General features: G+C 42.9%; 1 protein-coding gene across 1 annotated transcript in view; it reads left to right on the forward strand.

Moving 5' to 3' along the window:
- Positions 1–21507: 21507 nt before the first annotated feature.
- Positions 21508–23278, forward strand: part of ALKAL1 (ALK and LTK ligand 1) — a 36728-nt gene continuing 34957 nt past the window's right edge. The window contains exons 1-2 of the mRNA XM_037380734.1: positions 21508–21809; positions 22678–23021. Of these exons, the coding sequence (XP_037236631.1) occupies positions 22688–23021 (334 nt within the window). The 5' untranslated portion in view covers positions 21508–21809; positions 22678–22687. The remainder of the gene's footprint in view (positions 21810–22677; positions 23022–23278) is intronic.

Here is a 23278-nt window from a genome sequence, read left to right on the forward strand (position 1 = left end):
CAGATCCCCACCTGCAGCCCACGGGGACCCCAGGCCGGGGCAGGGCGATGCCCCGAGGGGGCTGTGCCCCGCGGGCAGCCGGCGCTGGAGCAGCTCCTGGCAGGGCCTGTGGCCCCGTGCAGAGGAGCCCAGGCGGGAGCAGGTTTGCTGGCCGGGCCTGTGCCCCCGCGGGGACCCGCGCTGGAGCCGCTGTGCCTGAGGGGCTGCGCCCGGGGGGGGACCCGGCTGGGGCAGGCTGGGAAGGGCTGCTGCCCTGGGAAGGGCTCGCGTTGGAGAAGTCCGTGGAGGACCGTGTCCGTGGCAGGGACCCCACGCTGCAGCAGGGCCCGAGTGTGAGGAGCCTCCCCCGAGGGGGCAGGAGCGGCAGAGGCAGCGTGTGATGGACTGACCCAGCCCCATGCCGTCCCTGTCCCCCTGCGCTGCTGGGGGGAGGGAGAGAAAATCAGCAGCGAAGTTGTGCCCAGGAAGAAAGGAAGGGTGGGGGGAAGGTGTTTTAAGATTTAGTTTTTATATCTCACTACCATACTCTGATCTGATAGGTAATAAATCAAACTAATTTCTCCAGTTTAAGCCTGTTTTGCCCATGGCAGTAATTGCTGAGTGATGTCCCTGTCCTTACGTCGACCCATGAGCCTTTTGTTATATTTTTTTCTCTCCCTTGTGCAGCTGAGGAGGGGAGTGACAGAGCAGCTTTGGTGGGCACCTGGTGTCCAGCCAGGGTCAACCCACCACATATAACTGAACAGATTAAACATATGTTTATTTGTGTTTCCCTCTTTTTAGGACAAATTGAAACAAGGTTTTCTTGAATGGTAACCTAATCTCTAGGTACACCTCTTTTATGTTTCAAGGTAAGGATGGAGGCAACCAAGTTCAAAGAGTTTTTTGGTAGTATGTGTAATATGCCAAACAAATGTATAACTTTTTAGAGGAATAATATAAACTTTTCACTGGTAAAAATAGTGCAAACAGAGGTACTTACATGTATTTTACAAGGGTTGATCCAAACTGTCAATGTAAAGATAGACTGATTTTTTTTTTTCTGAATACAGTGTCCAAATAAGGACAAATATTGAGGCGTTTCTGTGTCTTACAAACCTATTCACAACTGTTTGAATTGTATCTGCATTTGTGTATGTTTTAGAACACATTTCTTTGTGTAATTAGTGACCTTTGATGGATGCTTTTTCTGACGGTTTGTTCAGTCTTCCTTTAAACTCATGTTAGTTTTCATCACCTGCAACACACTGTGGCAAGGAAGAACATAGCTCACATATCTCATGCACGGTGATCTGAGTCCTAGAAACATTTGATGCACCCTGGCTTCTGGTAATAGAAGAAAAAGCGAACAATCCAACCTCTAAGTCTGTGGCACTCATGGATTTGTAGAGCTTTAGCATGATGTCCCACAGTTTTCTCTTTTCCAGATTAAAGAGTTCTTCTTTGGTCCTCAGGGTAGAAGCCACTCCGTACATTTGACCAGCCTGGTAGTCCACCTCTGAATATTTTTTTAAATTTTATACTGTCGTTTCTGAGATAAGAGAACCAGAATATACGCAGAGTGTAAGTAAACCGAAGATTTGTAGGTGTCAGGATGGCAATTTGTGCTCTATATCTTCCTTCTCTATTTCTTTCCTACTAATTCCTAACAATTGGTTTGGGTTTTCTGACTGCTTCTGTGCTCAGAACTGCAGTTTCATGAATCTATTATTCACAGCTCCAACATCTTACTCCTGAGTGCTAATTGTCATGTCAGAGCTTCATTTTCTAAGTTAGAATTAGTTTTGCCCATGTGAATCATCATCCATTTATTTCCATGAAACTTCATCTGGTATTTTGTCATCCAGTCATGTAGACCTTCTGCAGTTCTTTACAGTTAGCCTTCATCTTTGTGATCTTAGGTAACTTGATATCAAGTCACCCAGATTTCCAGCTGACTTATAACAGGAATAACAACATTGCTTCTCTTTAAAAGAATAAATGTGAATGTGGTGATAATGAGGGCAGAAGCAATGTTAAAGCTTCCTATAAACACACATGCCATTTGACAAACGCTAGCCATGTTCTACATATTCACAGCAGCCACCATTTGCAGGCTGCCTTGGGGCTCTGATCTCACTCAGAAATGGCAGAATCACAGAACAGTCAGGGTTGGAAGGGATCTCTGGAGATCATCTAGTCCAAGCGCCTGCTAAAGCAGGTTCTCCCAGAGCATATTGCACAGAGCTGCGTCCAGGAGGTTTTTGAATGTTTTTGAATGTTTTGAATGTGGAGTTTTGAGACTCCACAGCCTCTCTTGGCAGCCTGTGCCAGGGCTCTGTCACCCTCAAAGCAGGTAGTTTTGCCTCATCTTCAGATGGAACCTTCTGTGTTGCAGTTTGTGCCCGTTGCCCCTTGTCCTGTCACTGGGCACCACCGAAAAGAGCCTGGCCCCGTCCTCTTGACACTCACCCTTAAGACTTTTGTATGCATTTGTAAGTTATTTATACATTGATAAAGTATTTCACTGTAAATGGGCATGTCCTGGGGTGTTGTCTTTACAGTCTTTAAGAGGCTGATGTGGGACTTCAGAGACCTTGAATCAGTTTCTTTTGCTCCTATGAGCATTAAGGAAGCAAGCCATTTCATCTTTTTGTACCTCAGTGTCTCATCTGCAAAACAGAGATAGCAACACTTCCTCCTTTTTGTCTGTCTTGTCTATTTATATAGAAAATCCCTTTGGGCAAGATTTTGTTACTTTTGAAAGTGTCTAGTACAGAAGATCTCCTGTCTCACTTTGGGAGTTCTTAATGCTACTAGAAAAAATAAAAATCCTTACTGGAAAACACAAATTCTTGTATATGAGTGCATTCACTGAGTTAGGGGAAGTGAGAACATTCAAACATTCAAACCTTTTAACAAAAATGAACTGAGCATATTTTGCTCTGTGTAAGATCTTTAATTTCCAGATGAGCGTGTGAGTGTTTGCACACTTAAATAGCACAAGCAGGTGTTTTGGTGTTATTTCTGATCTGAATGAAAACCCCACTCTATCACCTAATGCATTACCGACCCACATGGAGAAATTTACAATCCAAGTTCTTGTAATAATGCAGTAGAAGTTTGGTAGGTGAGGAACACCCATTCAACCCTACCATGATCTGTCTTAAAATCCTAAAATGTTCCCAGCCTGAGACACTGTAACTGAAATTAGTAAATGGTTGTCCTCACACATTTACTGGTCCATGTTAATCAATGTATTGCAGCTGAGATGTGGAGAACCTAGTTATCTGAGGAGGGGAGATTTTTGCAACTAGGGAAAATGTGCTGGATACAAATTCAGTTAGTTGTACTAGAAATGAAGTGGAAATTCAAGCTGGTACTTGCAGTACTATAGAGAGATATTCCTTTTGTCTTTTTGTAAGGCTCTGACATGGATCTGCAGCCATCAGTAGTTCCTCTAGCAAGTTAGGAGCTTAGCTCAAGGGTGGAAAGAGGGTATTTCTGTTTTACGGTGCTTACCCTGTAGTTAGGAAAACCTCCACGCAATTCAAATGGTGGTGGGAAAAATAAATGGAGAGATGAAAGGAGAAAAATGAGTTAATAGCTTAGGAAGTTTTTTGGGAAGGGGAGTGGGCTCAGCCTCTGTTCCTGTGAATTTTCAGCTTTACAGATTGTAGCAGCTGGAAAATTTCTAAACTTTTTATAGCCTGGAGTTAGGGCATTCTCTTTAGAACTGTAGTCTGAATGGTTGTCAGGTAGAAGAGGGAGTCAGCCTTGATTTTCTCTATTCCAGATAAATTTATAACCACTGTTCTAATGAGTAAAAATGTGTTGCCACTTTTGCTTCTCTTTTGTGGGGCGTGGGTGTGTGTAAATGCTGTCCTGAGAGTTGCCTCACCAAGGAAAGCCTTTATTTGTTAATCTTGCTGGAGCTTTGTTACAGTGCTGGTGCCTGGCTGATCATCAAATATTTAGAAGGTTCTGGAAACAGAAATCTTCAGACTACAGATGGAACCATGATTAGGTGATAACTGTGATATTTTGAGGATCTACAGTTTGTGCTTAGGTATTTAAAGCAGGAGTTAAGTGTATAAGTCCTTTAATGACTCTATGGTTGTGAACGTCCATTTTTCTTTAAGACTGTGGAAAGTAAGTAACGGAGAGTGGCCATGGAAGTAGTTAAAACAAACTAAGTAGTTAACTCCTTTACTAAAGCTATGAGATGATTTGCTATGGACTGAAATATGTTGGGGAAGGCACAGCTGTCAGAAATAAGATTTGAGATGAGGTCACCTTGTGTCTCGGCAAGCTGTGCAAGTGCTGGAAAAGAAAATTTTGAAAGTGCTGCATATTTTACCATTTGCATACTCAGACCCTTCAAGGAGCTGGCTGATCTTCGTGAGGAGTGAACATGCATGTCTGCATGCTCTGAGTCACTCAATATATCCACATTGCTGAGAGCTATGGAGGGCTCAAGCCCAGTAAGTAGCATCTGGATCAGAAAAAGACTAACAGTGACTTGGTGAAGATTTGCTTTTCTGTTGCTTTCATGCTGATGGCACAGAAATCCTGATTTCTGTTTTGCTTACAGGAAGTGAAAAGAGAAATTTTCAATCTATCATCTCATACACCAGCTGAGGAAATTCTTTGCATCACCAGTGACACAAAAACATTTATTCAGACAATTTGCCATTCTCACCCCCCAAAGCTTATTGTCCTTCAACTCTGCTTTTGACTACAATTCCAAAGAGAGCAGTTACTGCCTGATGAGTCACTCTTGGTAGCTGCCTATTAGCATGACAGACATCAGAAAGCAGTAAGGGAAGGCTGCAGAGAAGAGATGCCTACAAACCATGTAATATATGGTAGCAAAGGAAGCACACCTATCTGCTTACCTCCTGAGGAGGGATGAATAGCTTACTGGGAAGGTTTCAGTCCAGTAGACTAATACCAGGACATGGAATTGGTTTCAAAGTAGGCATCAAAAGAGGTTTCCTTAATCCAAGGACTACCTGATACCGGAACATATGAAATTATGGTAATATTATAGTTAAAAGCACAATAATAATAACAATAACTGCAGAATTTAGAGAAGGATCTGCCTGAATACCTACTCATCTCGACACCTGCCTTTTGTTCCACAGTTTTTACTGCTGCAGGAAACTGAGTGATCACTGCCATCTATTGGTAACAAATAAGCTAACGTTACTGTCCCACAGATAATGCACTAGAAATTCTATAATTGACCTGAAACTGAATATGCTACACTCTTAAAGATGATCATATATCTTCTCAGCCTACTGAGTCTCAAGATGATTTTTTTTTAAATTAAAGTATTACACCACATGAAATGTGCACCCTTTATGCTAGCTTCCCTGTTACTTAGATGTTTTTGTCTGTTACAACTCAGCTCTCCATTTGTATAATTCACATGAGACTGTGCTCGTGTTTTCAACAGAAAACACCTGTCTGGAAGAGCTCCAGGGGATTAACAAATTGGAATTCCCAAGTATGAGATAACTTGGTTGCCTGAGGGAGAAATTCCTTGCTCATGGCACAGATTTTATGAGAAGTACCATAAGATGGTCTCAATGAAAGGCACTGACTGCCATATTTTTGTTTATCATTATCACATTGGCCTTGATAGAAAAAAAAAAACAAACCCACCAGGGGAAGGCTTGCTGCATGAGATTTCTACCCATTTGAATGTGTAAAGGAGAACTGTACCGCGATTTTGGGATCAATCAAAAGCAAAAGAAAATAAGTGACTAACCTCTTATTAATATCTAAAAAGTTAATCTCCAATGTCTGAATAGCCCTTAATGAGCATACTAAGTGCACAGAACTAACAAACATAATAACACACTAAGAAACTCTCAATATATTTATTTGTTCAGCATTCAAAAGATTTGCATACCTACAAGTAAATAATTGAAAACTAATTTTAACCACATCTTCAATGGCTCAATATCACTAAATTTATTAGAAATTGTAGCTGTTTGTGCTAGAAAGACAACAGCATAAATTTACCATAAGTCATGCCATAATTGCAGTTGTGTTGTAATTAATACAAAAATAAAGATCTTTGCTGTGTGCAGCTTTATACTTCAATTGCATTATTTGGATTCTGCATTAGGGAATTAGGCATAACAGATTTGGAAGAAAGAAATCTTTTTTTCCATTTTGTAGTAAATGGCTTATAGACCTTCCTAAACACATTGAGAGAAGTTAGGTCCTCCTACAAATTAACTTATGTAGTTTTTTAGAAGCCTCAAATTTCAGCCATGATATTTGTGTTGCTAATTATAGATTGGGATTTGAATTCCTCAGATGGCACTTTTTTTCTCTAAATACTTACTGTATGACCTGGATTCACCAAGTAAGATGAAAACTGGTATTCTATGTAAAAGCAGAATAGTGATTCAAATAGATAGCCTAAAATGTCACTTCTCATTCATTAAAATGAACGTTTCCCAGGTCCTTGGAGCAGCAAACAAAACTTTGGAAACTTGAATAATAATAATAAAAAAATTAAGACCAATTGCAAGAAATAAAATGTGCTGGTGTGAAGTTGAAAAAACTAAATGGATGAAAAAAATTGTTTCTGGCAGTATTAAGCAGCTGTGTGTCATAAGACTATATGGAAAATTATTAGGGAATATTTATTTTATTCTTTTTTATATATGAAAATCTGTTCTAAAATAGCTAACGGGCTATTTCCACATATTTGGGGAATGTTTGCCTCTTCTTTGTAGGCAGGTAGAAGTGCACTAAGCTCCTACCCTGACCCTGGGAACCACGGTCAGCCTGGGGAAGGGCCTGTCTCCATGGAGGCACCAGGACCACTTGTTAGATCTGTGGCTGAGCAAGGCTTGTGCATCCACAGTGGCACTTACTGCAGTGTGTGTTTGTGCAAAACAAGTACACGAAGTGATTCATGCTCGCAGTTTAGCAGAGCAAGAGATTTTGGCATCATCTTGCAACTGGCCTTCAACTGTCTCCAGAACAGCTACTTGCTTGCATGAGGAAACCACTCAACGCAGACCAAGGATTTCAGAGTTGTGCACCATGGAAGCACAAGGTAAGCAAAGCTGCCTATAAGCTTTATGAATATTTGTTTGAATTTTGTAAGAGAATATTTTCATAAAGTTGTAATACTTTTATCTCAAAAGGATTGCTGCTTAAATTACTGTTAACAAAATCAGGAGTGGCAGGCAACAAAGGCCTGCCAGTATTAAGAAGATCGAAGCATGCTGGCATCGATAGCTGTATTTATGTTGCAAGTTTACTGAATTAAATTATTTAGGTACTTTAGAAGAGAAGAAACATTTAACTATCAATACAAGAAATATTATATTGCTAACTTTAGTTAATTTTATTTTTTTTTCAGGAGACTTTCTTTAATTTGCCATTATCTAATAAGTAAGATTGGAAAATTATTTCTTTAAAAGAAAACAAGATGTTACTTTTTCTGTACTTGTTTAAGGCTTAGGGGGAAAGGGTGGTTTCCACATCCAAGACAACCAAATCTTGAAATGATGCTTCCTGCTTCTTTTATACTCCGCTTCTTTGTTTTTATACTTTCCCCTTGTCATACGTACAAGGGGAGGAAACCAGTTTTTAAAGAGTGTTAACTGTTGCTTTGTATTGTTTGTCCTTCTGGTCAGTCACCTGTCTTTTCAAGACACCTGTGTATCTCTGCTTCAGCCTTCCCTCTATCCCCTACTCTGTACATTGGGCAGACAAAAGTGATAAGGTTGGTCCAGCCTGCCAGGACTGCATCCCTCAAAACACTGCTTGAGCTTTTGACCAGCAGAAAGCAACACCCTCAGCATATTCATGTGTCTCTGCTGGCTATCTCCTTCGGTGGCTGCCAAGGCAGAGAGCTTGCTCCTCTCTCTAAAGAGGTGATGTCCATACTAGAGATATACCACAGCGTTTCCTGCCTTTGTTATTCTTTCCATTATTCTTTCCCTTAATTTGCCCTTTGGTTTAAAAACCAGAATCAGAAAGTCTTCAGAAAGACGTCAAGATCCTCCCTGCTCATGTTTCATCTTTTTTCTGAAGACTGTTAAACTGAGGACTATTTTTTCATACAAAGAATAAGAACAGGAGAAATGTAAGAACAAACATTGCTGATGCAGAAGCCCTACTTCTCATACATATATATTTGTAAATATAAAAATATTACTTGTATTTCTCTTCTCTTGCCTTCCTACTTTCTTTAAACTTAACAAAACTTTAAAAAGCTTTTAGTGATGATCGTTTAATGCAGGACTGAAAAATCTACACTCTCTCAATTTGACCCCATCCCCTGGATCATTTTAATTGTAATAATGTGCAGTGACAAATGTCATGACATTTGCTTTAATCAGTTGGGGTCCCTGAATTTAGCATCCCTAATTTTGGCTTCTAGTTGCCTACTTAGAAACTTCATGGCAGAGGACAGCAGCAATTCATTACAGTCAGCTGGAATAAAGATTTCATTTCTTACAAGAAATAGCATTTTAAAATAGGTGTACATACACATAGGTATACACGTTATCTCTTTTTTACATATATATTACCTTTTTTAACATATATATACACACAAGTGTATATATTTCCTCCTGCATGGGGATGAAAAGTCAGAAACTTGACACTTCCCATGGGAATGAGATCCCTCTAATGTCTTGATTGATTTGCCAGCTGCCAAACTCCTTTGCTTCCCACCTCTCTGATTGCTTTCCTGGATGCTCAGCTGCCCAGATGCTGTGCTGGCTTGTTGACTGCCTGAGGAGCCAGCTGCTCTGACAGGGATGTGGAGGATCCCTGGGAGTAGGCAACCTGCCCATCCTGCTGCCAGCCAACTGGCTAGCACCTTTTCAAGGCAGGCTGCCTGGAAACCTATATTATTTCTGTTGAATTTTTTGATGGATCCCTGCAGGATCCATATGTCCTATTTAATCACTACTCTCTGATGGGGCAGTATTCCTTCAGGACTGAAGACTAATAAACTTTAGTGTTCCTGTGGTGTGTAGAAGTGCTCTCAAATGTGTCCTTTAGCTATGACTGCACTAATGCATGCTCAACACACGTTCAAGATGCACAGATGTATCAGAACAGTATTCAAACAGGTCTCAAGAAAAATGAAAAGAGAACCACGGAGGTACTGAAAGCTGATGACAGTGAAAGGCACTCAGGTATTACAAGAAAGGAGCAAGCAGGACATTTCAGAAAGATTGGGACGACCTAAGAGACTGGGTGGAAGTTTTTGGGAATTCCTGATGAGCCAATGTTTTAGCTTTTAGACATTAGAAAGCTATCAATGTGTCATGCTTCAGTAATGTTCAGAGTCAGTTTGTAAAAGCTCAGGGTTGTTGCATGAGTAGATAATAGCTAATAACATCATCTGTAGTTATGCAACAGCAAATCAAGTTCACTGTCTTTCGCTTACCTCAGTAGCAAACCAAATGCCCATATAATGCCCTACCCACAGAAAATGTTTTGCTTTGGGATTTTTCAGCTAATGAATAGCATAAAATCCAACTAACATACCAATCAAAATCTATTTAAGACAATTCATATTTGAAAGGTGTATGAAATGTATCTGACTTATCTGTATGTGTTGCAGGTATGTATTTGGTGACATTTTGACAGTGGTCTTTCTCCATGAATTATTATATTTAAAGTAGTATTTCTCTTGTAAATGCCCCTGCCCAATTTTATAGAAGTTTAGGGTGGGTTTGTTTTTTTTTTTCTTTTTTCACTTCCCTTTTCTGTTGTTCACCTCCAACTTAACTTTTCCTGTGGAAAGAACTCTTCATTTTCTAAAAAAAATAAGGTGAACATAATATTTGGACCAATACCTATATCCCTCAGCTTCTTTCCCTCCATATATCAAACACATGTTTTTTACTTCTAATTTCCTCTCCTACCCTAGCTCACTATCCTTTTCGTCTTCTTTACCTGGTCTGTTCCATTTCCTTAATTTCTTCTTCATTTACTTCATTTTCTTCAGAATTTGAAAAAGGTGTGGAATACAACATCTTTCAGCCTATTCAGAATTTTCTGTGTTCCCATTTCTTTCTCCTTGCCCTTCTGACTTCACTATAACAAAATTATTCCTTCCTTTTGGCATTCACTTTTTGATTCCTTCTTAATCACCTCCTCCTACTCTGCATTGACTCAGACTTTCTTTTCCTCCTTTCTTAACCCCTCCATGCCTTGCATCTTTCCTCCTCCCTGCATCATTGTTTCTGCACTCACTCAGCATTCCTTTCAATAATTTTTCTACCTCCTCCACTCAGCTTGTTATCTTTCCTACTTAAATTTTCCCCTTGACTCATTTAGTGTTATTATTGTTAATAATAATAGTAGAAAAGAAGCTTTCCACAGAAAGCAAAAGAGAAGGTCTCTGACAATGAACTCAACAATACAAAAAGAGATCATGAGACAAAGGTGAGGTGAACAGGACTGAAAAAGGCAATGGCACCTAATGAGACAATGAAGTCCTTTTTAATTAGTTCTCCATCTTCTTGTTATTTAAGTAATCTTCTAGAGGAAAATTGAGCTAGGGATTAAAGTACCTGCGAAGCTCATTTTAGATAGGCAGCTGGGTAGCTGCTTCATATTACTGAGTGGGAGTGCTTCGACTGTGTCACTTTTTTTTGTCAGAGACATCTAACATCTATATTCTTCTTTCTTTTCCAGCATTGTTTGCACATTTATTCTTCTCTATGTAGCTGACACTGTGTCATACAGAAGAAAAGGGGGCAGGGGGTGGTGGTGGTCTTTTTTTTTTTAATCTGTATTACTCTCCAAATATTTACTAAGGCTTACATCCAAATAACTTAACCCTGCTCAAATCAGATTTAGTAAAGGTCCATATGTTGCAGGCAGGCAGTGTGAGAAGCTATAAAGGCTATCCTTACTCTTAGTCTTCCTCCTCAAACAGCTAAGGGTCTTTGTCTGGGACAAGAAGATCTGCTTATCGTAGATCTGCTAGCTTTAGTAACACGTTTTTTCACCATTTTATAAAGTCTCTAAAACATCACATCTGGCAGCTGAAATCTATTTTACAGTTTTTTATGTGGAAATGGAGAGAAGAAAGGGCTTGGGAAATATATCCTTTGACTAGCCTTCAGTTGGGTTTTCCATGTCTTGGTGCTGCCTAACAGGTAAGTGCTAGCACCACTGCTGCAGGAGCCCTGTGCAGTTTGCTCAGCAACATATTCAAATTCCTGTGATGATAATGAAATGAGAATTGTGGAGGAGGAAAAACAGGAGGTGAGACAGGAGAGATGGAACAGTAGTGGACAAAGTACTGGGCCCGCCTCCTGCTGAGTAAATTCTCTCTCAACCTTCTGGGAAGGAGGGCAGAAGAGCAGAGCACCCCTCGTAAAGATTTTTAGTTCCTTTCACTCTCCACGCACTAATCCTGTTCTGCCTCTCCCTTGCTACCAGCTCTTCACTGACATCTCCATGGTATCTGCTTCTTCATATCTGCAAGAAGAGTTGTGAGCTGTACGGTGGGCTGCATGGGAAAACTAGCCTTTAGGAACGAATTCCAGCTTGAATCAGTATCTTGACCCAGTGCAGCAAGCAATCACCTGAACTCTGGTGCCAGCCTAACAAAGGAGGCAGCTCAAGGGCAGAAATTTTGTGGCCAGAGGCATGCAGTGCATGACATCGATCTTTTTAGCAGCCATTCCAAATTACATTTGTTTAAATTGTGCACGAAGCTGCAGACAAATAATGTAATTGGGTGAGAATTCACTGCCTCAGGAAAGCAGGCCAAAAAAAGGAAAGATTTTAACAAGGTATAATAAATGTTTGTGCTACTTTCCAGTTATGAAGAATGGAGTAGTGTTGAGAGGCAAAACCGAGCAGTGGGTAAATCACTGCAGGTGAACTTTGTAGGCTGTCCTCTCTGCCTTTCAGGTCAGGCACATAACTGCCATGACCACTCTGGTAAAAAAAGCCTCTCCAAATTTATCATCCAAAAAGCAGTCGCCAACCAAACCCAATAAATACCCTTCTCCAGTGGCTTGGGGTGCTCCCTTAGACAAGGCAAGCATCCCTTATCTCTGCACCTTTGAATCATCATCTGGGAATCAGATGCCCCTGGCCACTTGCCAGCACCCACATTTTGCTCTGTCAGCACAGGGTCAGCAGCTTCCCCGAGTCTGGGAAGGCAATGATGCTTCCAAGCAGCTGAGCGAGCACCTTTAGGGCTGTCTTAATCTCTAATGCAGCATCACTGTGTGCCTTGTATTAATCCTGCCAGTGATTGGGGAGGGTTGATACATTCTTATTTTCTTTGGTTTTTTCTGCTCCATTTGATCCTTTATGCACCAGCAGAGTTCCCCTTACGGGATCCCCAGTTTTAACAGAGAGACGACATTGATGTAAAGCTGGTTACCTGAATTGAGGAGCCTTTTCAGTGGTGCACAGAAAGGGATCCAGTGGAAGCTATTATAGGCACAGCTTAGCTCCCGTAGGGTCACACTGCCAAATGTCACACATTTGTAGCAAAAGATGCAATAATTCAGAATAAGGAATGTACAATCTCAGCACAACTTGCAGTTTTAATATTGGTTTCACCTAAACTGAAAATAATCTCCAACAACAATATACCATGTAATTAACACAGCTTGATTTTCTGTCAGTCAATCTTTATTCCCTTTAAAATGTCCACTCAATTTGGAAAAAGAATCCCACAAAAAAAGAAAAAACATCACCAACAACAATAAAGAAATATTAAAATTAAAACATTAAAAAATATTAAAAGTGTTACTTAGCTTGTTTATTGAATTGTCATGCTTCAGGTATCAACAAACATTCAGCAGAAATTCTGTGTGTGTGTGTGTTTAGTATGATTTCTTCTTTTCCTTGGTAACAAAGAACTTAGTAAATGGTTTTCTGCTTGTTAAAAATACAAGGGATGTGTAAAAACCTGCATGAGTGAACACGTTTCATATTTCAGCTGTAGTGTCATGTGTCATTTTAAATGAAAAGAAAAAGAACAGTGTGGGGGATGGATGGCTGAAAAGAGGAAGGCAACCTCAACCAATGTATAGCAAGGAGAAACTGAGGCAGTTGAAGGAATGGGTAAGATTAATATTTCAGATTTAGAAGTAGTATGGCAGAAAGGCAATAAGAAAAAAGGGCAGAAAGAGACACAATTTGTAGAGGAATGAAACTGGGTTAATTAGCATTGATAATATACAACTGTGGGCTGGCTTCAGGGGTGTTGGGTTGGCTGATGTAGATAAAGTGCAGGTGTGGCTGGTTCTGTTAAGTGGTTGAGAGCCAATGAAGAGAGAGCAGCTGAGAGAAGAGGGAGTGGACTCTGGATGAGGTGAGACTAGGAGAAGGCAGCAGAGGGACTGGCATGAAGGGTGTGTTGGTATGAGATGGTGAAAGACCTTGTTGCAGCTGGCTAGTTTGGAGAGTGCTGCGACAATTGGAGAGGATTAGGAAGATTCTAGGTTGGTTGGGTTTTTTGCATGAATTTGGAGCAGAGTTCTTCAACAATCCAATCTTGCAACACAGAAGGGAAAGCAAAATGAAGTGCTTGTTCTTTTCAGACTTACCAGAAATACCCATGTTTACATGATGTGTAATTTATTAATGCCACTTATGATCATCAAAAGCTTCGGTTGGGACCAAGGATATGGCAAGGTCCTTTTAAAAAGGTCCTTTACAAGGATTCAAAACCTGATGTTAACAAATTAAACAGTTTATTTCTTTTGTTTATAAGGCCCAAAGACATTGATATAATTGCTATAAGGTGATTTTCTCTGTTATTGGCTATAAGCTTTTACAAATTAACTTCTATTAAAGGATGGACATTTCAAAAAAATAGACAAAATCTACTATCACATATTCCTTCCAATTGTTATTTAGTTTTGGAAACCTATTAAGAAAGATGGGGGAGGGCAGGGAAGATAAAGCCATTGGTCCCAGTGCCTCTGTTAACAGAACCACGCAACACCTAGAAACAGTCTGTTAAAAATAACCAATGGCTGAATCCAGGTGAATTTGGGATCACTGCTCACTTATTTCTATTGCTTTAACCACATGTTTTCACTAGATATCTGTTGAAAACAGGGACTATTTCTTAGGCATCCCTTTGATGCCTCAGTTGCCTCAGGACACGGAGAGGAGGAAAAGATTGGTATTTTTCCCTTCCTTTGAGTCACTGGAGACTTTCACAGCTGGAGACAGTATGTCAGAAAGATCCATTAGTAACTCATTAAATTCAGTTGCTTGGCTAGTGTATCATAATCACAGGCTTAGATATAAATCAGTCACCAGGGCTGGAGTCATCGTGAAATTTTTCCTCTAGCTCAGGTAAGCAGAAGTACTCTGATATTCATAGCAAGGGGATGACCTGCTTCTTCAGATCAGTTTATTTAAAAAATTCCCTACTCCTGCAAGGCCTTAAAGCTTTGGCATTGTTCTTGATTTTTTCCGTGATGTTCCTTTAGCTGTAATAGGTTTGTTTTTTGGCCTGTTACAGGCATTTAGAATTTGCTCTAGACTATTTAAAAACATGATGCCATCTGAAAGTCTGTAAGGGCATGCGGAGTGCATGTTTCATACTCTTTTTGAAGTAGGTCTCTTGCATTCTTACTAGTAATTGCAGGTTTATAGACTGAATGACCACCACGGTCTTTTCCAAATTCATGGTCCAAAATTACTCTAATATAAAATATCTGTTTTCTGAGTAGCTATTTTTAGGATAAGCTCAAGATTCTCTCTGAGAAGCTTGAGTCTTTTGCTTTAATGTACTTTTTCCAAACTGAAAAGTGTATTCCTTATTTGTCTTCTGTTGTCATTATTCTTCCTGTGGCGTGACTTGGTGATTCAAGTAAAAGATCTGAGCAGCAGTATCATCAGTGAGACATAGTACTACTTGAGATTCTCCTTTCTGGATATCAACAGCATTCCTTTGGCCAAATATGACTTCCCTGCCCCGCCCCCGCCAAAGCAACTGTTTTTCATGTAGGAACTCACCCTCAGCTTCACTTTCTGCATTTGGCTGAGTTTTGATTGATTGGTCTCAGCACCCATATTGGTCTGCAAGAGAGATCAGTTTTCTTTATCTCTTGCCAGTCTAAAAATCAGTTCCTGCTGAAAATCCCTTCCCAAATCAATGATAATCTCCCGATGAAAATCTCTTCCCACTAATGTGCATGGTATTCAACTAAATGAGGTTACCCCACTAACTTTTTATTATGAAGCTTCTCAGTGAACCAGTTGGTAATCCACTGAATTCAGGCCATGTTAACTTTTTAAATTCTTGACTGAACTGTCATGTGGCATGAAGTCAAATGTTTCTTACAAATCTCTTGCATTGACAACATCAGTGTGCAGCAGGTCTGGAAACTTTGCCAGCCTACTGAGAAATCAGACAAGAAATCAGGTCATTCAAAAGAGACCACTGTGGAAAGCTACCCTTTATTTTTGCTACAGGGAATGACATAGAATGTCTGAACTTCTGGTCTGGAGGTGGTATGAGCGTGAGCTGGGTGACTTTCTCATTTGGGGGGATGGTCCACGCAGTTCATTTCTTCTAACTTTTCAAGCCTTCTCTTTCATCACTGACAGAACATTTCCATCAACATTTTCTTTCTTTTAAAAGTGATTTACTTCTGCAGAGGGAGTCAGTGATCTCTAGACTCAGGGCACTCTGATGCTGCAGTGACTCTCCATCAGCAGAAAAGGCTGCCATTGAACGTTTCCCTCCACAAACCCCTAGGTGCAGGTTCCCCTGATTGAAGGCTCTCATTGTGAGAGGAAATGAAACATTTCTGCTGAATCAGAGACTCCGGGATTTGAATGTAAAGTCTTCTGCTTGATACTGCCCTACTCGCCAAGCCCTGAAAATGCAACTTCTCTTTTTTTTTTTTTTTTTTTTTTTTTTTGTTAAAAGGAAATGGATCTGTCTATTTACATGATGGTCTTCATGCTGGCCAGAGAGAGCTCTTCAAGGAATTCGTGTCATATGCACAGTTATTCTGGTCACGAGTCGTTTTTTTGGTGGTTGGTGTCAGTATGTTCCTGTCTGCTGTCACAAATCTGCTGTCATGAAGGGCACATGGTGACGATGTCTTCTGTATCAGGCAGGAGATTTATTTTAACAGCTATAATGACAGGTGTAATAGCCTGTCATTGCCTTAGAAACAGAACTTTGTCTTCTGTGGTACATCTGACACAGCTGAGAATCCAGGATTGGGTTTAAAAGAGAAAGACTCGAACTAATGGGACTACTTGGTACTTGTTTTTTATTTGATGATGGGGTAAGATAACAGCAGATGCCTGCTGCAGGACTACTGTGTGTGTCTGCTACTTCCTTCTTAAAAGTAATTATGGTCAAAATCAGAAGCTGAAAATAAACCAAGCAACCATTGGAGATCTTCTAAGACAAAGACTCTGTCAGTCTTCAGAGTCATGGTACTACAAACAATTGTTTTCAGATCATCTATGTCACAATGTTTGTGAAGGACTGCAAGTAGTTCAAAAGGGTCCTTTGATCAGACTGGTTACTGCGCAGCCCTCGAGACCTGTTCTCCTCAGTACACAACTCTTGGGTCCTGCAAAACCTATCAGGGTTTTGAAGTCTTTCCATTTTTCTTCTTTGGAAAATTTGCAGATCTTGTTCAGGGAACAATGTAAAAGGCAAGCGATGTCCATTTCTTGCTATTAAGTTCGCAATATCAATTGGCCTAAGATAGAAAATATTTGGATTAGATTCTTGTGAAATGGCATCTAGAGACCCAGACCTTACTTTTGAACATGGTAATTTCTCCCATATGCCACCTTCAGCTGAATACTTGCAGCTGCAGACAGTCAGTCAGGGTGCAGGAATAAAACCTTTGCAGCTGAAAGTGTCAGGAAAAATAAAAGGAGGAAGAAGGACTTCACAGTCCTACCGGACTCTGCTCCTCCTGGCTTTCTCCCCTATCCCCTCTTTGCTTCCTGTTGAACAACTTGTAGATTAGCTTTTGACTTTTTGCTTGAAATATCTCAGTCAGAAGCTGCTCCACGTTTCCAGCTGAGCCTTCCAGAGCACAAAGGAGCCAAAGGTCCTCCAAAAATGACTCATTTTGTCTTAATTACAGGTGCAAAATGCCCCCCAAAACCAAGTGGTAGTGACTTCAGGGTAGAATTTCTTAATGATAAAAACAGTGATGTGGTGGGTTGACCTTGGCTGGACTGCCAGGTGCCCACCAAGCTGCTATACCACTCCCCTGCTCAGCAGAACAGTGAAGGAGAAAATAAGATGGAAAAATGATCCTGGGTAAAGATAAAGTCAGTTTAATGAAGCAATAGCAAAACTCACCCACGTGGAACCTAACGAAAACAAAAGATGTTATGCTCTACTTCCCATCAGCAGGCAATATTCAGTCACTTCCCAGGAAGCAGGGCTTCAGTACATGTAGCGGTTTCTCTGGAAGACAAACACCATAAATAACGACTGCCCACCCCCCCTTCCTCCTCTCCTCCTCCTTTCTCTTAGCTTTATATCTGAGCAGACGTCATATGGTGTGGAATAGCCCTTTGGTCACTTTGGGCCAGCTGGCCTGGCTATGTCCCCTCCCAAGATCTTGCCCACCCCCAGCCTGCTGGTGAGGATGGGGGGAAGGTTGGGCAGACAGCCCTGATGCTGTGCGAGCGCTGCTCTGCAGTAGCCAAGACACTGGTGCGTTATCACCACCTTTCCAGCTACCAACACAAGCGCAGCACGAGGAGGGTGCTAAGGGGCTCAGACAGACCCAATATTCTGTAGCAAAATATCATAGACTGATAGAATGGTTTGGGTTGGAAGGAAGCTTAAAGATCACCCCCCTGCCATGGTCAGGGACACCTTCCACTAGACCAGGTTGCTCAAAGCCCCATCCAGCCTGGCCTTGAGCACTTCCAGGCATGGGGCGTCCACAGCTTCTCTGGGAAACCTGTTCCAGTGGCTCACCACCCTCACAGTAAAGAATTTCTTCCTAATATCTAATCTAAATGTACCCTCTTTTAGATTAAAACCATTACTACTTGTCCTATTGCTACAGGCCCTACTAAAATATATTTGGATATGTTTGTAGTAATAGAACTAACCTGCTATTTTTTGATTGGAAAGATGATGATCTTTATTTAATAGAATAAATATTTGAAGATGCTACCTACAGTTCAGTTAAGAACATGCCACAATTCTCTGCTGTGCTATTTCTACCAAAACATGCTAAAAAATAGCATCAAGTTACGATATACACTAAGGTTTAAGTTATGAGATATATATATACAACACACTGCTTCTTACAACTCTCTCAGTAACACTGTTTAACTGCATAGCCTTCTGCTGTCAGCCAGTTCAGTAGTGTGTCGTGTGCATTAAAAGCTGCTTTCAAAAAAACTGTGGATTCACAGAAATAAAGGACTGCAAAAGGTATTCAAGAGATCATGTGACCAACTCCTCTGCATTGAGGCAGGATCCAGTACATCAGCCTCAACAGGTGTGTGAATATATATATATATATGGCTGTTTAAAAACTCTGATTTTAGTGTGATTGTGTGATCTGAAAACCAGTTGGAAACCTCTGTTACTTATCAGAACTTATGGCAACCACCTATAAATTACTGCCTTGGTTAATACATTCATATTTTTAAGGTCATTTTTCACTTCCTCACCCCTCCTTTAGTAACAACCCTGCATTAAATCCCAGCTCAACAAAGTCAACAGGAAAATTCCGATGGACTTCAACAGAACCAGGTTCTCTCTCTGATTTTCGTCTTGATTTAGGTGAGTGGTCATGGAAGTCTTTGGCTGACAGATTTATTTAGAAAGAGTGAGACACCTACATTTTAAATCTTTGCTTTAGCCTGTCTTTTATTTGAGTGTGTGCTTTGGGAATACATTTAGATAATTTTTATATTTCACTTTAAATCCCAAGGTAAAATGTCACTACTAAACCAGCATTTACCAATTTTTCATTTAATGGATTTGGGTTGAAGTGTTGAGCTTGATGGGAGAAATTAAAAGTTAGGTTTCTTACTGAGCCCTGATGACATAGGTACAGTTGGCTCTGCCTGGGGCAATGGAAAGCACTAGATCTTCTCTCCAAGTCCTTGTCACCCTATGATACTTTGATTTAACTCGTTTGCTTTTAAGTTCAATCAGACAGACTGGTGGCTAAGCCAGATCAGAAAATAAAAGGAACATGACACAGGAAAAAAATGTGATGTATTTGTTTAAATCCATTGGCTACAAGAAACAAATAACCAGACTTATTTAGGCTCACTATGAACAGGTTTTCAGTTTCTAAGTAAGATACTGAGTGCAGTCTTAAGATGCTGTCTTTGATGTAAATCTCATGCTGAGGTTCTTTCTTCATATAATGATAAAGAGGCATATTATCGCTACTAACAAAAGGCCCAACATAGCTGTGACCTGAGAATGGGTTTTCAACCTGCCAGGATTGCCTGGGATTAGTAAAACAGTCATCTTCCTCTGGTTGCAGTCTGGTGGTCATTCTTTCAAGTGCTCTCTGAAGAATTCAAGTATCAAAACAATCAAAAAAGAGACAGGGCTTTGTGCAATAATAGAAAACAAATCTTTTAATTTGTTTTGTTTTGTTTTTAAAAAAGTCTTTAGGGTTCTTAGGCACAGAAAGAATCTGAAAAAACTACTTAAAACTTGTGATTTAGATGTGCTGTGGCTCTAATTGGTTCTTTTCATTTTAAGTCTTGCCCCAGCTCCTACAGCAGTGAATGGGAATCACTGCAGTAACTTCAGGGCCTGATAGATCTGCCTCTCAAGCTGCTCTGCAGGGACACTCACTCTCTTGTTTCCTCAACTACTTGTTTATTCTTTAAAAAAACCACAAAGGATAACATAAAAAAACCCCACATCCTGGTAACAAATGACACAACGAACCTGTTCATTCGATTCAGTTTAAAACAGTAATTTAAAAAGTGTATTGCCCTCTGGATAGGTATAATATTAATCCAAGGAAAGGAGAATGCATCTCTTCTAAAAGAGGGAAAGAAGTGACAGCAGATGCAAAGGACAAGGGTAAAACTGGGTGGCACATAATGGTAAAGGGTCTAGTTGGGTTCTGATAGAAAGCTTTTAAACCCTAAATACTCAACAGAAGATGACGTAAACCTAATCCATGACTAGTTATGAAGGTGGGCAGAGGAGGTCGAGTCAAGGTAATACTTTGGTCATTTCTAGTGGAGAATTCAGTCCCACCCTGTGGTGGCAATAGATGTCTCAGGACCAAATGAAGTAGAGAAACAAAAAGCAAATCAAGAGAAACTTTGGGATTTATATTGGAGCTGGTAAGTTAGTATGCTGCTTTATTTCTCAACTTGCCACTGCTCTCCCTTTTCCTCTTCAGTCAACCTAACAATCAGCTTGACCAAAGAAAAGTCCTTATATGCCTGCCCCCAATAAAGAGGTAAAAGCAGGAAAGCATGTAGCGAGAAAGAGATTGACACTGCCCTTCTGTTACCCTGGGAATCCACAGGTCAGACCAGTATATCAAGTGCAGTATGCTGACCTCTAAAAAGAATTGTGTGATAAAACCTTTTGTAACCCTTCATTAGTTAAATTCGGTTTATCCCTGATCTCTGTGGCATCACTCCCCCAAAGGTGAGTGAGGATAGCACAGGAGTAGGTGGATGTGGGGAAGAAGCTGGGTCCCATCACCCATGATGGTGTAGTCCCTGTGTGATACAGCCCTGAGTGTGCTCTGCCTGAGATAACCAGAGAAGGGTACAAATGACAGTTTTGGGTAAGAGACAGAGTTTGTAGGGAAATGTCATGTCAGACAGATGCAGAATGTTTAAATCTCTTTCAGATCTAAATTCCCCATTTTCACATCTTCAAGGATATCTTAAATCCTTTTTCTTCTACTCAAGTATCTCAGTGGTATGTTCTGACAAAGAGTGATACTTGCAAATTCCATCATACCATGAAATATTGTCTGGTATGATTTTAAAAATTTGTATTTCTTTTCAATCTACCCAGACCATCTGTATGTACTGTTCTCTGAAAGTTGAGATCTTATTCACTAATTATTTGCTTACACATTTAGGGCTCTAGGAGGCAAGTTTTTTAACCTGTGGGGTTTAATGGTTTCATTAGGTCAGTACCTGTTTTGCTAGCTTTTCATTAATTGTCTCAAAAATTGTCAAAAATTAAAAAAGCTGCTTGGGAGAAACAAATTTTTACAGGGTCCCTAGTTTGTGAATTCACTTGCCAAAGACAGTCTACCACTTTCTTGCCATCAAAACAGAACCCAAGTTATACACACTTCACACTTCAGACTGTGAGCAACAGCTTCTTTGTTCGGTAAGAAAAGCCGGGGAAAACAGTTCTCTTGCTGTATTCCCAATGGAATCCCGCTAAGTTAAAATACAGTTTAATCTCTTGAGCCGGCAGCTTTATTAGTAAGCATTTCCCAGTCTTCAGGGAAATCTAATTTCACAAATAGATCAGCGCTGCTTCAAACGCAGCTTTCAGTTGCCATCCACCGGGGGACAAACGGGGAGGAGGAAGTTTGTCAGAAAAGACCTTCTCTGAGCCCAAGAGTGATTACCAGAGGTGTCTCCATCGACTGCCACCCACCTAAAGTCGATAGTACTCAAATGAGTACGCCGGTGCGGACTATATAAGAGAAGCGCATGGCCCTGGAGGGCGCATCCCCCCTCTCCGGGCGCAGCACCGACCGCCCCGCTCCGCGGCCGGCGGAGCCTCCGCGGGGACCCGGGCGCTGCGCCCACGGCAGCGGACGCCTCTCCCCAGCCCTCCCGCTCTCGGCGAGACTTGCCTCCGCCTGAAGGTAAGCAGCGGCTCTCCCGAGGGGCCTTCGGCGTGCGGCGAGGGGGTGTCGCTGCCCCTGCGGCGAAGCGCGGCTCCTTCCCCGGTTGCTCCCCGGGTTTGCCGTGCGCCCCGGCGGCGGCGGCGGGAAGGAGTGCCCGGAGCCGTCGGGGAGAGCCGTCTCCCTGGCCGCGCCGGTTAACTCTTTCGCCCAAGAGGATTTGCAAGGGAAGCCACGTATGAAACACTTCGTAAATAACAGAATTTTCCTCCCTCCCCCTTAATCCCAACCGTTTTCTATAATTAGAATAGCTTACTTAGGGGCATTAAAGCGCTGCTCTCAGCCTGCTGCAATTGTTTTTGCCCTTAACACCCTGATTTGCAGCGGTTCCCGCTGTAACTCGTCCGTAACCGCACTCGGGCCAGTCGCCCGTCGGCACGCTGTCGCCCGCCGGCCGCCGTGCGGCACTGCCCGGGCGGGGGTCGGCCTGGCCCGCGGGGCTCCCTCGCCGTCCCGGGAGCTCTGCCGGCGGCGGAGCGAGGCGACGGCAGACGCGGGAGGGCCGGGGGCAAAGGGAGCCGAGCAAATCCCCCACAAAGCCCAGGACCGCAAATATGTGCGGCGGGTTAATACCCTTCCTCTAATCCGCGTCTATAAATGCGCCCTCCGGGGCGCCGGGCGAGCGCGGCGGGGCCGCCCGGGGGCTGGCGGGGAGGCGCGGCGGGGCCAGCCGGTGGCTGTCCGTCGGGTCCCCGCGTCGCCTCGGTGGGGCTGCGCCCGGCCCGGGCGGGAGAGCGCCGCCGCCGCGGGGGTGCCCCGGGCGCGGTAGGGGGGGCGGGGTGCGGGCCGGGCCCGGCGCTGACCGCCTTCGCTTTCTGCCTCCTCCCAGCGCCGCAGAGATGCGAGGGGCGAAGAAACGCCAGGCGCTGCCCGCCATCGTGCTCCTGCTGCTGGCCTCGGCCCCACCGCCGCCGGGCGCCGAGGGCAGGGACGTGCCCGCCGCCGGAGCCGAGCGGGGGGCGCTCCTCGACCTCCTCCTCCAAGCCCTCGGCGACGGCGGCCGCCCGCTACCGCCCCGCCCGCCGCGGCGGGACCGGGTGATCTCCCGGCGGTACAGCGGAGGCGGCGCCCCGCCGCCAGACCCCCGCGCCATCGCCGCCGCCCCTCGCCCGCCGCCGGCCGTCGTCGCCGCTCCGCCGCCCCCACGGCTGTTCGCCACCGCCCGCCACGGAGGTAAGAGCCACCGCGCGGGAGCCCGGGGCATGCAGCCTTCTCCGGGTCCCGTCCCCGCCGCCGTCTCCGGCCGCCAAGCCCGACGGCTCCTCCGGCGGGGTTGTCTGCGGCAGGCGGAGGGGGCGAGCGGGCAGCGGGGCAGGGGTGCGCGCCCCGGCGGTTTCAGCCTTTGCCGGTGTCGGGCCGCGCTGCGGGCGGCTCAGCGGTGGCGGTAACCCCGGCCGTCAGGGAGGAGAGGGGCGCTCCGTCTGCCGCAC

The sequence above is a fragment of the Falco rusticolus genome, chromosome 3, assembly GCF_015220075.1.
Source record: "Falco rusticolus isolate bFalRus1 chromosome 3, bFalRus1.pri, whole genome shotgun sequence".
Lineage (NCBI taxonomy): Eukaryota > Metazoa > Chordata > Aves > Falconiformes > Falconidae > Falco > Falco rusticolus.